Source organism: Balaenoptera ricei, chromosome 11, assembly GCF_028023285.1.
Source record: "Balaenoptera ricei isolate mBalRic1 chromosome 11, mBalRic1.hap2, whole genome shotgun sequence".
NCBI classification, from domain to species: Eukaryota; Metazoa; Chordata; class Mammalia; order Artiodactyla; family Balaenopteridae; genus Balaenoptera; species Balaenoptera ricei.
In genome coordinates, this window is record NC_082649.1 from 42,973,914 (window position 1) to 42,992,069 (window position 18,156).

Below are 18,156 nucleotides of genomic sequence, written 5' to 3' on the forward strand. Positions count from 1 at the left end.
CAAAACAAAAAATACAACTTCTCTTGACCCAGCTTTACCCACAGCTACTGCTCTATTTTTCTGCATCTCATTGTAGCCAGATTACTCAAAAAGAGTTTACCTATACCTGCTACTTTCAGTATCTGTCCTCTCAAACCCTATTAAACCCCTCCCAAGAAAGCTTTTGCTCTCACCACTCCACTAAAACTACACTGTGAAGTCATCAATAACCTGTATATTACTAAATCCAATGAATGCTTAATCCTCATGTTACTTGGCCTTGCAGTAGGGTATGACACTCTTGAGGACACCCTTCTTCTTGATACCCTGTCTTAACTTGCCTCTCAGGATGCCCCTTCTTTTAGTCTTCCTTTGCTAGCCCCTCTTGTACTAGATCTCCTAACTATTCATCCAGTCTCCCTGGATGACTTGGATTTAATTGTCATCTCTACACTACAACACCCAGTTGACAGCTCTGGCCTAGACCTCCCTACTCAGTATTCCACTTGAATATCCAAGTCCCTCAAACTTAACTTGCCTTTTCAGTCTTTTACCTAAAATTTAGTGTAGCTGTACCCTCCCCTATATCAGTTGATGACAACTCTGTCCTTCAGGTTGGTGAGCTGAAAAATCTTACAGTCATCCTCTTTTTCCCCCTCTTTCTCCCACATCCCATATTCAGTCCATCTAGAAGTCCTTTTGGCTCAAAATATCCAGCGCTGACCATTTCTCCTCATCACTGATAGTGGCTGGTACCAGCACCGTCTGGTCCTGGCCACCATCACCTCCCACTGGAATTGCTCCAATAGTTCTAACTGGCCTCCCTGTTTCCACCCTGCCTTCCAGCCTTAAAGTCTGTTCTTAACACAGTAGCCTGAACAATCCTTTTCTAACATAAATGAGACCATATTATTACTTCAATAATAACTGTCAACAGCTTACACTCTTATTCAGGAAAAACCACTGAAGGCTTTATAATGCCTTCAAGGCGTTGTGATTAGTTTCTCCCTTTCTTGTTTTATTTTTGCCCTTTCAGTTTCTTGAACCTGTTATAGGACCTTTGCATTGCTGGGTCCCCCTGCCTGGGACACGCTTCCTCAGGATATCCATCTTGAGGACTTCCTCAAAGGACATTATCTCAGAAAGGCTTACCCCGAAAGCCCCAAACCCCTACTTCTCAATTTCCAGGGAACTGTGATTCCCCCTTATCCTGCTCTAATTTTTTCCCAATAAACATCATCTTATAGTTTATCACATAATTTACCTCTTCTCTGTATTGCTTGTGGTTTCTTCCCCCACTTTGTAAGCTTCACAAAGGGCAGGGATTCTGTCCTTCTCATCTGGCATATAGTCAGTAGAATGGTTTCCCTTTCTTTCAGCATCATTTCACTCCCGCTGCTTCTCGAAGGCAATAATGATTCTGTTTCCAACAGTTAACTTGGACTCTCTCCATTTTAGGGGCCTGTTCCTTAGGATATTTCTCTCTGCATTTACCTTTTTAATCGTATCTTTTGTCCATTTTGTTTTCTTTTACTTGTTCTGTCTGCTAAGCTAATTTTAAGCATATGTATTTAATTTTCTGGTCTTCAAGTCTTCTTATACCCTTTCTTATCTTTGGTCCTTTCTTAGCTGTATTTCAATGTCTAGAAGATTTTTTTTCTCTGTCCTAGTTCTCCAAGACTTTTATTCTTATCAACAAGTTACAGGAATCTTGCTTTTCCCTGGAAATATTTCCCTTGAAAACTGTAGCACCAATTTCTACCCTCTATCTACCTGTCCCCTCCATTCACCCTACAGGCAACCTTGATTGCCATGATTTGGATCTGCCCTTCACCCAACATTCTACTGAAATGAAGATTCCCTTTGACTTAAAGCTAGTATGAAATTACTTAGTGTTACAAATATGTATATAGTTTGTTTATTTTCAATATACTTTTCTATCTTCTATTTTAGAAAACTGCACAAATATTTGTGTATACATTTATATATATATATATATTATGCATTGAACTATTTTCTGTTTTGTCTAATTTTTCCTGAAAGCAAGCAATTTCTAGATCTTTCTCTATTGGGTACCGAAAATTGTTTCATTTTCTTATCTTTAATAGGTCATTGCTTTAGTGATGGATATATTTACAGACGTGGACATTTTCAAAGAAATAGTGGAGGCATCAACTCGAAGGATATCTGTGTACATTCTGCTTGATGAGTCAAACTTTAATCATTTCCTATGTATGACCGAGAAACAGGGCTGTCAAGTTCAACGTCTCAGAGTAAGTATTGTATGCTTTGTTTTGGTTTCTTCAACTATTTTATCTTTATCTCAGTCATTGAATGTAAGGCATGTTAAGTTATATTACTCTAAATGTACACCATATATTTAAGGTCGTGACCACAGAAGGGGTCCCTTGTACTTTTCAGACTGTGACTTCACCATCTTCGTGATGGTTTTATAAGATGCTTTTCTTGATGGTGGGACACTTAAGCTTCTGAGTTAACTTTGCTGCCAGTCATAATTAATTTACAACCTTGAAACGACTGGCTTGAGTGATTCTTTCATTCAGCAGATATTGCTTGTCACAGTCATTTAGCATAGTGTTTTCAGTGATGTTTGACTTATTAAAAGACAGGTGGATTTTAATCTTAGTTATTTTGTTATCATGCTACTATAACCTGAGAAGGGCTCTTGCAGTAGGACCCTAAGTGACTTATAGAACCATCCTGTGCAAATGATATAAGTTATGTTAAAATATATTATTTTAAGTGACCATTTTCCTTGAGTACTTCTTTTTTGGGTGGTGTTTTAAAATGTGCTTTTCACTATTTTTGTTGTTGTTGTTATATGTTTTAAAAAATTATTTCATGTGTACTTTTTTGGTTACTAAGTTTTTATAATGACATATTTTACTTTTCAAAATATCCCCTTTCTAGCCATAATTTTTACTTTATATTTACATGCAATTCTAGAATATCCGAGTGCGGACAGTAAAAGGCCAAGATTATCTTTCCAAAACAGGAGCAAAATTCCATGGAAAAATGGAACAGAAATTTTTGTTAATTGACTGCCAGAAAGTTATGTATGGTTCCTACAGGTAAGATCATTGTGTTTACTTCCAGTATTATCAATCATTTATAGAATTTATGAGTTTCAAGTTTTAATGTAATCTGTTTAGTTATTTCTTAAAAATAAAAGAAGAACCCTTGCATGAAAAGCTTGGAAACTTGAATTTCAGTTCTGGCTGTGAAGTATTTGTGCAAGTCACATAACTTCCTTGGGCTTCAAGTTCTTCCTCCCCAAAATGAGAGAGTTGACTAATATCTCAGGTTTCCTAAAGCTCTATAATGCTAAAAGTGTTTTTGTTCCTTATGAAAACAGTATGAAGCATAATAATTGTTCATAAAAATAGAAGCTGTGTATCACCTTGAAGAACCTGCCTAATGGATTGCTCTTATTTTAGTATTATTGAGACTCTGATGATTATCATGTTGTCATCATAGGACTACTGAAAAATCATTGAAGAGTCTGGCTGTTAAAATGCCATGGTAGACACTAGGCAAGGTTTTTCAGCCCCAGATCTACTCTCTGGCATCTTTCTAGGGTACCACTGGTGGAATATATCTACTTCTGTTCTAGCTTGGCTCTTATGTTTCATTCCCAGTCCTTACAACTTCTCTGTAAGGCAGTTGTTTTTATCTACATTTTATAAATGATGAAACAGAAGTTCTAGAAGGTTCAGTGACTTGCCCAAAACATCACAGCTAAGGGCCAAAAGACAGTTCAGGTCTGGCAACACAGTCTAGGTCCAGCTGACTCCAGAGTAAAAGTGCTGCCTTCAAACTCCCTTATAAATTCCAGGCGTTGGTCCTGAATGGGATACACAGTAAGGTTATATCAATAGGCAGATAAAAACACCAAAAACACATGAACTCCTAGGTCACTCAATACTAAAGACTGCGGAAGAAACCAGGAGAGCTGTGGATGTCAACAGGACAATGTGAGGGCAAATTTTGCCTCTTCTCTTAAGAACTTAAAAAGTCCACAAGAAGGAGGCAACACATTGAATGGGGTGGCCATGGACAAGTTATTTAACTTGGTTGCCCTTTAGTCTCCTCCTTTCTAAAAGGAGGATAATAATAGAACCTACCTTGTTTCGTGAGAATTAAATGAGTTAATTCATCCAAAGCCCCTAATGTCAGCTGCTATTTTAGGCCTGTTTTAACTGTTAATATTTGCTAAATTTCTCTTTGAGCTCAGGGACCCTATATTGAAAATCCTCTTTGGAATTTTAAAGGAAAATGTGTTAAGAGCAGAAATTACAACTAGTGCTTGAAATTAATGAATTCTTTTAAAGACTCATTATTTGTGTTTCTATTTAGTCAGACCCACTTGTTTTTAGAGGGGTTTTAATGGAAATTTTAATTAAAATGGGAGTTCACTTGACTTATAGAATGGTGTTTATTAATCTCATCATAATGAGTACTTTCTATTTTTATTATTTAACTTGACTTTGAAGATTATCTTCAACAATAAATTCACATCAACTTTGTCTTACTAGGTATTAACAGGTGATATCTGTTGAGATGACTGTAACTGAGCTACTTTAAAATTGGTGTTGGAAAAAACAAACAAACAAACAGCAACAGAAACTCTTTATCTTATCTATATCATAAGCCAGAGGCAAAATTTAAGTTACTGTTTGTGTAAGTGAATATGGAATACATAGGACCACAGATTATTAAAATTCATCAAAACAATTATCTAACAACTCTACTCTCTTTATTATTTCATGTTAATTTTAAATATACTTCTTTTAAAAAAATTGATGGTTTTCAGCCCTTGTCATTTTTGCTTTTTTCTGACTAATAATTATGGATTTTTCCTATTGTTACCAAATGTAAGAGGATCTGGTGGAACTGTTATGAACCAGTCTTTGTAGAAACTGGTTAAGACTGTACTCCCTTTTGGGTAAAGGAGTTTTGGCCTTCATCTCTCCTGTTCTAGTATTGCCATTGTTTTCCTTGTAGGCAAATTCAGAATGCCTTCTTCTTTAATTCAAATTTCTTAGCCACAAAACTTCTTGAAATGCTAAATGCCCATCATTTCTAGAGAGGTTTGGCATCTGTACTCACCACGTCACACAGTGTGTGACAGCTCACATGTCACAAGGACAGTTTTATCAGGAAAACACAACAGGTGTTTTGCTACATCATGATACTAACAATGAGGAGATAAAACACATATACTTTTTTTTTGAATTGGATACCCTCATTTGAAATTGTCATAGGAAACCTGGAAGATACTTAGTATTGTCCACAGATTTGACTAAGAGAGAAATTTGTATGTTTTTTAAAAATTCTATGATCTTCCTGCTTTGCTTTCAAGATTTCCCCCACTAGTTCATCAGTCTCTTATATAGCTTCTTATTTCAGCTAAATATAATTTGTTTTCTGTGTTCAACCAACACATAGCCACTATTGCTTCCTTCCTTTTTTCATACATTTCTTCTTCGACACAAATTGTTTTCCCACACTTTTCAAGTTTGAGCTTCTAGGCTTCTAGTCTCTGTCAAAATACTGCTAAACTCTTACCGTTTCTGGGGATTTTCTTCTATTTGATAGCTGATTATTTATTCTTTACTTGCTGTTTTTAACAAACTTTATATTCATACCTTCAGTTGGATTGAAAATTCCTCGAATGATTCACTTTGGTACTATTTCTTGTAAGTCATCCTGGTGGTCCACACATCTGTACATAAAAATATTCTTCTCATACTATGCATTCAGTAAGCATACTGATAAAATTAAGCATATCAGAATAAGAAGGTTTTTAAGTTATACACTGCTGCTTATGGTATTTTATGTATCTTAGATTATTGTTCTGCACATTCTTTTAATATTTCCATCTGCCTCTGTTATTATCTTCCCTGTATAAATAGTAAGCTCCTTTATTGTGGAGAATGGCTCTGTCTCCTTTTTGTTTCGTATTAACCCCCATTATATCACGTACATTTTTTGAGACATAACATGTTAGCAATGGCCTTTTCAGCTCACTCTGTATGTTACATTATCAAGATTTTCTAAAATAAATTTAAAATTATATATGAAACTTCAAGATAACTGTTGCCTCTAAACTCCAGGAGAGGGATTTGAAGTTCCACAAAGTACTATAAAGTAATTACAAACTTCAATCCCTTAGCAATTGCATTCTACATGGAAAGGTCTTAATTGGCATTCTGATTGGCATGGTTTGTAAGGACTGAATTTACTGTATATACTGAGTGAAGTGAAGGATGCCCTTAGTGGCTGAAGCTGCTGCCACAAATCCTGTCTGTTTCCAAACCCTGGCACCTAAATTACACTTACACTTAAGCCACAGAGATGGAATACATGCATTAGCACAGACAATCTTGCATCATGACATGCTAGGACCATAAGGAATTGTAGGGATTTTGCTGTCCTTATCCTCATTCTGTCCGGGAGGAAACTGAGGTCCAAGTTCATGTGGAATAGACAGCTTGGCAGAGGCCAGGTCTCTCAACTTTTCCTCCAATACCAGCTTGCTGCACCCTTCCAGGATGCTGTATATGGAATATAATGTCATATGTTACTCCATAAAATCTTAGTAGGCAGAGATGCAAAATGCACACCAGGCTTTTCTTTGTACTTCTTGAAATTATGGATGGATTGAAAGCCAGGACTTGTGTTGCTTTGTTATTTAACATATGAATATGGGAGTGGGGAGACATGTACTGCAAGCATGTAATGACTGAAGATGTTCTAAATTATGGTAGTTAAGGAAAATAAACAAAAATACTCTTTTGTCGACATTAAATGACACATTTTTCTTAATAGAGCTAAATATTGTCAGCACAATTAAAATTTGCCTATCTTGATTTTTTTTTTTCCCAGCTACATGTGGTCATTTGAAAAAGCGCACCTCAGCATGGTTCAGATAATCACAGGACAACTTGTTGAGTCCTTTGATGAAGAATTTAGGACTCTCTATGCCAGGTCCTGTGTCCCCAGCTCATTTGTACGGGAAGAGTCAGCAAGGGTGAAGTACAACAAAGTGCTCTGGGAGAATGGCACTTTCCAGCCTTCAGTGTCTTCCTTAGCTTCCATTTCCAGCCAAAGAAACCTTTTTGGTAGACAAGACAAAATTCATAAACTAGATTCTAGCTACTTTAAAAAGAGAGGGATATATACTCTCAATGAACGTGACAAATATAGCATAAGAAATCATGCATACAGACCTCATTTTGTTCCCAACTTTAATGATCCAATCCATCAGCATCAACACAGTCAGATAAATGAAAATTGGAAGAGGCATAGTTATGCTGGGGAACAGCCAGAAACAACACCATACCTGCTGCTTAACAGGGCTCTGAATCGAATCACTAATGCTCCCTGTAATTGGAAAAGGCCTTCAGATAGTCTCAGTGTGGCATCCTCATCACGGGGAGGCTATGCAGGCCACCAGAACACACCTGCCCAGAGTTTTGCTGACCGACTTGCCCAGAGGAAGACGACAAACCTTCCAGAAAGGAATTCCAACGTGCGGAGGTCTTTTAACGGGACAGATAATCATATTCGCTTTTTGCAACAACGCATGCCAACCCTTGAACATACCACCAAGTCATTCTTGCGTAACTGGAGAATTGAATCCTACTTAAATGATCATTCAGAAGCTTCCCCTGATTCCAATGGATCGGCTCTAGGTGACCGGTTGGAGGGCTACGAAGGTCCTGAGAATTTGAAAGCCAATACCGTTTATACTCACTCTCGGCTTCGTTCTTCTTTTGTGTTTAAACCCACTTTACCTGAGCAACAGGAAGTTAACAGTTGTACAACTGACTCCTCAAATTCAACAGTCATTGGTTCCCAGGGAAGTGACATGCCTAAAAAGATCCCAGACACCCCAACAGGCGCACAGCATCTGACAGACAAACCCTCGCAGGAATCAACCCCCAAGCTCCCGTTGCAGTCGGAGGCATCAAAAACGCACACCCTACAGGTTCCCGAAAGCCACCTGGCAGTTTTAACCCCAACTACAAATGGCCCTACGGACTCAAACAACTATTTATATACAACCTTGTCTGTAAATAAGCAGACAGAAAACCTAAAGAATCAACAAAATGAGAATCTGCTTAAAAGGCGAAGTTTCCCATTCGTTGACCACTCGAAAGCCAATTTAAATCATGGAAATAGTAAGCATTATGTGTATAGTACATTTACCAGGAATCCAATTAGACAACCAGAAAAACCTAAAGAGGATTTGTTAAAAAGTTCTAAAAGCATTCATAATGTGACCCATGCCATGGAAGAGGATGAGGAAGAGGAGGTTACCAAGAGAGACCCTCCGAGTGGCACTGCTATCAAGTCAATTTCCATTGCTGCTTTGCTTGATGTGAATAAAGAAGAACCCAACAAAGAACTCACTTCCAAGAAAGAAGTGAAGGGTTCCCCAAGTTTTTTGAAAAAGGGATCTCAGAAGTTAAGGTCATTACTTAGCCTTACCCCCGAAAAGAAAGAAAATCTATCCAAAAATAAAGCACCTGCCTTTTATAGAATGTGTAGTAGTTCTGACACTTTAGTTTCTGAGGCTGAAGAGAATCAAAAACAAAAAATATCAGAACCCAAAATTGATTCATCTCCTAGAAGAAAACATTCCTCTTCATCCAGCTCTCCAGGCAGCATCCACAAGGGTAAGGAAGATGTAGCAGTTTGTTCATCTCAGGGGATACATTCTTCACCTGATGAAAGTAACAAAACTATACCTTCTTCAGGTCCAGTTGAAAGCAAGTTCTTGGAAAGAGCAGGAGATGCATCTGCCCCGAGATTCAACACTGAGCAGATCCAGTACCAAGATTCGAAGAAGATTAAAGCAGTTGTTGTTCCTGAACGAAAACCAGCTTCTTCTCCAAGACCAAAGCCCAATGATGAGCTTATAAGAACTCATTCAATTGACCGGCGTGTTTACAGTCGTTTTGAGCCATTTTGTAAGATTGAAAGCTCTAGTCAGCCAACAAGCAACATGCCAAATACCAGTACACACCACCCAGAAATGAAATCCTCAACTATGGGCAATAGTTATGGCAGGTCCAGCCCAATGCTTAATTACAACACTGGTGTTTACCACTCATATCAGCCAAATGAAAACAAGTTTCGAGGATTTATACAGAAGTTTGGAAGCTTCATACACAAAAATAAATGAAATACTGTAACTACAAATAGACTTTAAAATACAAAATGAATGTGGCTATAAATATTTGTCCAAAGAACATTGTAGATTTTTTTTGTAATATCCTAATAGATTTCTATGGGGGAGGAATTTTGGGTGTGAAGTATGTGTTTACCAACTTACTAATGTATAGTAAAGTTATTGTTCTGTGTGATAAATTTAGTTGTGCTTAATTACACTATAGATGGAATGTCTATAAATACATGATTTTTAAATGGTAATGGTAAGACAAATGTAATGAAATTGTTTTCTTCAGACTGAAGATCTTCTTAAGTCTTGAATGGAAACTTTGGTGGAGAGATGGTATGTGGATTTTAACCATTCATTGCAAATGCTTTCCTTATTAAAACGGATCATAACGCTGTCAACGGTCCTTTATAGTACGTCTTTATGGGGTTTTCATATCTTCAAATTATGAGAAAATAGGACATAGCCTTTGTGGTTTTTAATTACCTTTAAATTCTACAAGATAACTTGTATTTTATTAATGTTTTATTAATTTTTCTGTGGAACTGGTTGGGCAGCAACAGTACAATTTAAACCATATAGCACAGCACATTTTTTATTTTATCTGAGGTGTTTGCAAAGTATCAGCCTCAGGTAGTTCAAGTACACCATAGAAATTTATTTTCAGGATGTGCTTATTTCCACTCTGGACAAAGGGAGCCTGTACTGCACTCCAGTCATCAGCTGCTGAACTTTTATTGTCATTCTTTCCTTCAAACTTATAGCAAGCCAGCAGGAATTTGGAAAACCTGAATTATTCCTCTCTTTTTTCTAATACAAAGAAGGTTTTAGGAAATGTAAACTTCTACATAAATTTTTATCTTAGATTAGTACGACAGTGCTTAGGTGTTTTGCTTGAGAAAGTCTTTGATCTTTTTTATACTGTGTCAAATACACTCTGACTGCATAGTGTTTTCTTGAGAGAACCCTGATGAAAATGAGGAGAAGTGCTACCTGGCCTGGTTCTTCAATGACCTTGAGGTCTCATTGAAAGTTTTAAATCTTTCTATATCTTAATTTGATGATGATATGCAGTTCATAAGATACACTTTGCCTTTCTTAGAGTAATGAAATAAAAGCTCCATATCCATTACAGAGACATTAACTTGGCTTTACTTCATCCACAAAGAACAGAATTCAAGAAACAATGCATTGGGGCTTTCCTGGTGGCGCAGTGGTTGAGAGTCTGCCTGCTGATGCAGGAGACACGGGTTCGAGCCCTGGTGTGGGAAGATCCCACGTGCCGCGGAGCAGCTGGGCCCGTGAGCCACAATTGCTGAGCCGGCGCGTCTGGAGCTTGTGCTCCGCAACAGGGGAGGCCGCGATAGTGAGAGGCCCGCGCACCGTGATGAAGAGTGGCCCCCACTTGCCGCAACTGGAGAAGGCCCTCACACAGAAACGAAGACCCAACACAGCCAATAATAAATAAATAAATTAATTTAAAAAAAAAAAAGAAACAATGCATCATTTGAGAAGTGGAAAGTGTTTCTATGAAACTTTTTTTTTTAGTTCCCTGACCAGAGATTGAACCCATGCCCCCTGCAGCAGAGTCTTAACCACTGGACCACCAAGGAAATCCCCTATGACACTTTAAATATATCGTTTAACACCTTCTAAGTTGCTATATGAGGCAGCGTGTTGTTTTCAAAATTCAAGATTCAGTCAAATATTAATATCTATGTCATTACTAAGTAATTAAAATAATGACATTGAAATATCTATGTCATTAAAATAATTTTCCACAGTATTTTAAAACCATGATAAGAAACATGACAGGAAAATACACGACAGCAGAAGAAGAAAACCTAACATTCATAGACCAGGTCCTGAGCTAGAATCTAAAGTCCCCACGGCACTATTTTGCAGCTACCATTGTCCTCATTATTTACAGGTGATAATTGCGACACTGAGACTCATAGAGGTAATGCCCCAAACCACATCACCAGTGAGTCATGGTACTAAAGTGTCTATAACACTCTGTCACATCCTATTACCTCCCCAATGTGTTCAACACCTGCCTCACCCAAACTGTTGAGAATTAAATGAGACAACGTTTATATTTCCTGACTCAACAAGAATCAACTAAGAAAGGTTTCGTTGTCTTTCTCTTTTGCTCTCTCTTTAAGAGTTGCAGAAATATACAACTAACTGTACAGCAATAGCATTTTATATACACAAATCCAGAATATAGTACTCAATTTCACATCATTCATAAAAGTAGGTTTTAAAACTCCTGTTATAACATAGGGAATTTCCAAGTACTACGACATGGGATTTGTTCGTTTTGGAAAGCTGAGTGTAAAAGATTGGAAAATTTGCACACTTCCTAATAATTTAACAACATAAAATAAACATTAAGAGTGAACAGTCATTTTTCACAGGAAAAGTAGCCAAATATATTTACAAAAAAATTTGAATTTTTTAAGAAAACGGCCTTTGGAATGTGTAGTTCCTTATAATCAAATAAGGAATTCATTTACAATAAGAAAAGTGTTTCTAATTGTTAGTGTTTTAAATTTTAGAGTCATCTGGCAATTGTATGATCTTCACAGATTAGTATCAGATTATTAAAAAGCATTAGAATTGAGGTTTAATGAGTGAGAGAGATTTTTCATTTTGCTCTTAGAAAAATTCACTTCTGTGATTCTGGACCATAGTCATTTACTGATTTATCAAAGGAGAATCTGGAGTTAACCAAACCAGATTGATTTTAATATTACCCATTCTTTGTTATAGTGAGATAAGGCATCTTTCAGAGTGAAGGGGCTAATGGGCTGTCGTTAGGCAGCTCTGAAATTGGAAGTCCTGAAATTTACAGCAATGCAACTGAAAATGCATAAAGCTGAAATTACATAAAGACTATAGAGTTTTAATCAGTTTAATTATATGCAAAAGCCTGTTGCCTTTTTGTACAACAGCTGCCATCATTTCTGGAAACACAGATAGCTTTTAAGTAGTTCCTGAGTTCCTCCTCTCCCTGGTAGAGTTGGAAGCCTAGGGCTTCATTCCATCCACCTGTGACGGGTAGCTTGGGCTTTTTCACGGCAGATTTATTCCCCTCTCCCTCTTTTCTTTTCTTTTTCCTTCTATTTTTTTCCTCCAGAAATGTCTATATGTCAGCATCTATACACAGTAACTTTCCAAAGTTTCTGAGGCTGAGAAACTCCACAGGGTTAAGACTGAGCAAGCATACAATGCTTCAGATAATTTACTCAGGGTTTTGAATTTTCAACAGACACACCCAAGCTTCATGGATGTAATCATTTCAAGCAATATATTTTCTTTTTCTCCCCATGTTAATTTTGGTGGAAAGATAATGTCACTTAGATGCAATTTTATATTAAAATTTGGTAAGGCAATTTTTACTCTCTACATAGGACATTAGTTTGTAAGCAGAAACTCAGAAAATTAGGTACGATTTCAAAGTAGTTCTTGACAGTTTCAGAATAGTTTAAGTGCCTGTATCCTGAACACACTGCTGTCCCTCTGTTTCAGGGATTGGGATTGGCCACAATTCTGATGCGATGTGTTGAGGTCTGGGTATATGGTGGCCATCTACATTTGTGGAAGCAAATATCTTATTTAATCTAGATGGCATCTAGTGTGACCCAGATGAGGTTGAACTATGGCTGCACTCAACTATAACTTTACTCAAGATTTTCCAATTATTCAACTATTATCCCACAGATATTTGTCTTTTGTGGATATCTGTTGATTCTTAACGTGCCTATGGCTAAGAGATATAAATTAGAATCATTGTTTTACATAATGTGTGACCTATGTGTGATGCTGTTTTTTTAAAAAAAGTTTATCATAAGATTCATTTGGTTCTAGAATATTTAAAAAGAAAAAGATGAAATTATAAACCAAAGAGAGTCAACTTTTTATATACGTGCAATGTTAGCAAATATTCTTCCAAATTCACTTTTGTTATTAGATTTAATAAGTGAATATTAAATAATTTTGTACAAAATCTATGCATCAAGTTGTTTATTTTTTATCTTCATACCCTGGATTTCACCACTGACACTGATGTTTTTCACTTAGTTATTATATAATGAATTTAGATTTTTACACATTTTAAAATATTTCTCCATAAATTTTGAAATAATCTGTTAAATGCTTAACTTTTTTGGATTAACAATTACATTTCATTTAATAATTTATCCACATTTGATATCCAGTGACAGTATTCTTCCCTTAACAGTATCACATACACTCATTCTCTTTCTATTTCTACTGGAATATAGTAATTATTTTAAATAACTTGTGACTTTGAAAAACAGAGACGATTTTGTTAAAATATCGATAGCTGACTTTTTTAGAATTTTGTAATGTTTAGTTTGAGTAAAATATTCTGAAGGTGCATTTGTATTACATCAGTTAGTGACATTATACAACCTGGAATCTGAAAGTTACTTATAACTCAAAATGCATTTTCCTTAGGGAAAAAAAAATGTCCCTTATATCACAGATTAAGATGCCATTGAATTAAATACTGGCCTTTTAAAGGCAAATGTGATTTTTAAGTAGGTAACAAAAATTTTAAATAGTTAAGTAAAAACAAACTTTGACTTTTTTTACATTCACCATAAGTGTCGCTGTTTAAGAAAATCCTGGTTCAATGGGATAGTATGAGACATAGATGAGGTTTTACTTTTGTGGCCATCCTAAAGGAAACTTATGAATAGGCTCAGTTGATTTGAGGAGCCAAAGACCATCCTGAGGTTTTGAACTAGAAAAAAACAGAACGACCTTAAAAGAATTAAGTTTGTATCCTGCCTGAGGAAAAGAATTACCTGACATAGGATTACCTGAGCTGAAAACATTAAAAACAGAAAAGAGAAGTATACAGAGGAATACTCTTGAGCTAACAAAGAAAAGTATAACACGTCTGATTGGACATTTCTCTCATAACTGTTTCAATAATCTAGCTCATTTATTTATTCACCACTCATACTGGGAACCTACTTTGTTCCAGGTATGCAGGTTACAGTAGACTTTATGTAAGAAGAAAGAATGTCTGGATCATCAGGAGGTGCAGCAAGTTTTCACGAGTGTTTTAAGAAACAGTTTGTGCTTGATTTCTTTCATATTAAATGAAAATGGTAATATTTTGTACTTCATAGGAGTATGTAAATATCAAACACATCTACTTTGTAATTTGGTCCCCTCGAAAGAAGAGCACAGGTAAATATTAGCATAATACGATTATCATTCCACTAACATTGCTTTGAATACTTTTTACTTGGATAAAGTCAGTAATAACTTTTAATTTCTTAGTAGTTCTCTCCAGTGAACCCCAAATTTGACAAAGTCCAATAAAATGAGTTATGCCTGTCTACAATCACAAGCACTGAAATTGAAACTGTGATTAAAAATCTTCCAACAAACAAAAGCCCAGGACCAGATGGCTTCACAGGAGAATTCTATCCAACATTTAGAGAAGAGTTAACACCTATCCTTCTCAAACTCTTCCAAAATACAGCAGAAGGAGGAACACTCCCAGACTCATTCTATGAGGCCACCATCACCCTGATACCAAAACCAGACAAAGATGTCACAAAAAAGAAAACTACAGGCCAATATCACTGATGAACATAGATGTAAAAATCCTCAACAAAATACTAGCAAACAGAATCCAACAGCACATTAAAAGGATCATACACAATGATCAAGTGGGATTTATCCCAGGGATGCAAGGATACTTCAATATATGCAAATTAATCATTTTGATACACCACATTAACAAATTAAAGAATAAAAGTCATATGATCATCTCAATAGATGCAGAAAAAGCTTTAGACAAAATTCAACACCCATTTATGATAAAAACTCGCCAGAAAGTAGGCATAGAAGGATCTTACCTCAACATAGTAAAGGCCATATATCACAAAAAAAAAAAAAAAAAAAAGAAGTACCTGTTCTGAGTCAGGAAAACGATTTTATGATGTCATGAATTGTCTTTCCTAGGTTGCCTCAGCTTTATCCATGGCCTGCCTTAATCTTCATCTGTTTAGACCAATTCTAGAAAAATTTTCTACAGCAGACTTCGTGACAAGAACCATGTGTCAGAATTAGAGCAACATCAAGAAGATACGATGTTTAAGATGCTGGGCAATTTATGAGGTGGTTACTAATTAATGTGGAATATAGAAAACTCTTAGAGGGAGCGTTGGACAGGGGGAGACTAACATATGAAAAATTATTCCACTGTGTAACAGAGTGTTTGCCATTACCCACTATCAAAACAAATAAATTTAGTGGTCCATAATTATATTTTTAAAAATAGAATAGGAGAGACTAGAATAGAAAATATCAGAGTGCCTCACAAATAGCAAGAACAAATATTTGATGTCACTTTAATTGTTCACAATTGTGGAGGCATTAGTCACGATGGAAAATGTATGTTTTTTAACTTATTGAGAAAATTTCAAACATATACACACCTGGACAAATATTTTAGTGAATACCCATCACCCATCAACTCATGGATATATGTATCATCCACACTCTTAACTGTTTCACCATTTCATATTATTTTGAAGCAATATCAGATGTCACTTCTGTGTTTTCATTATGTATCACTAAAAGTTAAGGATGTTTTCTAAATATCCTTAATATTTAAGGATATTTTCTATAATATCCTTAATATTTAAGGATATTTTCTATAATACCTTTATCAATTATTCCTTAATATCATCAAAGATCCGAAATGTGTTTCTTTGTGTCATTCATGATCACCATCTGCATTTCCTTTAGAAGACGTAATGTCCCTAACACTACACGTGGGGAATTGACTCAGTATTAGGTGTGGGAAATTTATGACATCATTTCTGAATTAGTTTTTGATAGGTATGTAAAGTAGAATTCACCGGGCTGCTTTTAAATGTAGAGTCAAATTTTCCTTCATTCTGCAAGTAAAAAGTGAAGAGAAAATGGTATCTTTCCAGATTTTTCATCCTCCCTAAAATGTGTATCTCCTGAACAATTTACTACTCACTGATTTGTTGACCTTATCCTAACATCATTAAGATCATTATTTATGGATGTAATTACTATGGATGTTGCCTTGGATTTATTTAAGTAGTCATTCACTGAAATTAAATGTCTATTATTTGCTGGATACCTATGGTGTACGCACAGTCTTCTCCTTCCAGAAGCATAATTTAGTGATCGAGTCACAAATAAACAATTAATATCCCATGTGAAAAGCCACAGTGGAGTCTCTTTATGCTAGTAAGATAAAGTGGAGTATCTACTCTAGGCAGAGGAAAAGCATATACAAAGATAGAAATGTATAAAAGGTGTGGTGTTTTTCTAAAACAATGGAGAGGTTTGTGTGGTTTGATTTTAGCATTTATGGGGGTGCAAAGAAGAAACGGTAAATGTCAGAAAAGAAGCTTTAGTGCCAAATTATAAGGCATCCTATGTGCCAAGCTAAAGTCTAGACTGTATCTTGGAAGCAGTGAGAAATCTTTGAAGGCTCTTGAGCTTGGAATGACCTTTAAAATTGTTTTTGTAAAAATTAATCTTAGGAAGTGCTACTAAAAATGGATGAGGAGGAAACGTGGAGATCCAGAGTCCAACTAGGAAGCTACAGTGGAAATCTAAGAAATTTTTAATGGGTGACGAACAAATGCAGTGGCCTTAGGGGATGAAGAAGAGGGAACAAAATTGAAAAGGTTTTGGAATTAGAATAAAAGAGTTGATAACTAAAAATATGATTTTTCTTAAAGGAAAGAGATGAGTTTTGATCATTTGAGTCTTTTAGCTTGGAAGGCTGCAGAGTTTCCTTACCTGAGGTAAGGTATATAGAAGAAGGGGCAGGCGTGGTGTGTGGTGGTGTGTGGAGGGAAGGATGCTGAGTCATTTGTAGTTGTTATGTTTCAGACACTAAGTTGTAGGCAGCCATTAATGGTGTATATCTGGGGCTCAGGGGAGAAGAGTCAGATAGTTGTGGAAGTAATCTGCATTGAAGTGGATAATCGAAGTGGATAATTACACTGAGTAAGATTGTCCAGGGACAGGTAGAAAAGAGAAGAGAAAAGAAATCAAGAGAAGAGAGAGAGGAAAGAAGAGCAAATGGCAGTGATTTTAGCCTTATTTTTTTTCACCAGTGACCACAAAACAAATGAATCTCCCCTGCTGAAAATATGTTTATCTTGCTGTTTATTGCATGTTTTAAATAGTCGACGAGAGTTTTCCTGAGCACTTTCCTGGAAACCCCTTATTTAAATCCAAGATTCTGTCTGTGTATCTTAAATACTTCCTCCACATTTATGATGAGAATATAAATGTGTATAATACACACCAAAATTTCTCAAGATGGTAGCAACCAGAAAACTGCCTTAGGCTAAATGTAACAACAAAGGAAGGCTTTGATGACTTCCTAAGTATGTCATCTCTTGAATTTCTCTTTATCCAGATGGTTTTTCATGATAGAAACACAAACTCAGTGGTGAAGCATTTTCACAAAGGATCTCTTCTGTCCTGATATTATTTGCCAAGTAAAGTCATTATATTTCAAAATATAAACAGACATGGACTGAGTAACTATAGCAGAATTGTAAAAGAAAGATCTGCCTAGAGCTATAAACTAGAATCGCTTCTAATGAGGCATGGGGAGAGTGTAGCTACTCCAGCTGGAAAGAGGAGAGGAAGGTAGAACTTAGAATATTGGAGGTGTAACAAGGGACCACAACAGATAATCCAACACAGAACTCAGTGTTTTGTGGTACTAACAAGGAGTATGATAAGGCCCCCATAGGTTGGTATGTGAACCATATAAAGCATATAAACTGCTGATTTAACTGGGAGTAGTTGGCATAGAGAGTTATGGCTAGCTAAGGGGGCTCCTCCATAGAAATTTCCAGCAACTTTGGGACTTATTAAAAAAACTAAGTTCCTCTAAAACTGGAGATATTTGG

At 36.2% G+C, this 18,156-nt stretch overlaps 1 protein-coding gene across 2 annotated transcripts in view; it reads left to right on the forward strand.

Annotated features, from left to right (window-relative positions):
• Positions 1 to 9,233, forward strand: part of FAM83B (family with sequence similarity 83 member B) — an 89,628-nt gene extending 80,395 nt beyond the window's left edge. The window contains exons 3-6 of one of the 2 annotated variants that reach the window (XM_059937537.1): positions 2,088 to 2,252; positions 2,947 to 3,071; positions 6,889 to 8,684; positions 8,766 to 9,233. In XM_059937537.1, coding sequence (XP_059793520.1) covers positions 2,088 to 2,252; positions 2,947 to 3,071; positions 6,889 to 8,684; positions 8,766 to 9,193 — 2,514 coding nt within the window. In that variant the 3' untranslated portion in view covers positions 9,194 to 9,233. Of the gene's footprint in view, positions 1 to 2,087; positions 2,253 to 2,946; positions 3,072 to 6,888 lie in introns of both variants that reach the window. The other variant, XM_059937535.1, reaches the window with a different exon arrangement.
• Positions 9,234 to 18,156: the final 8,923 nt, after the last annotated feature.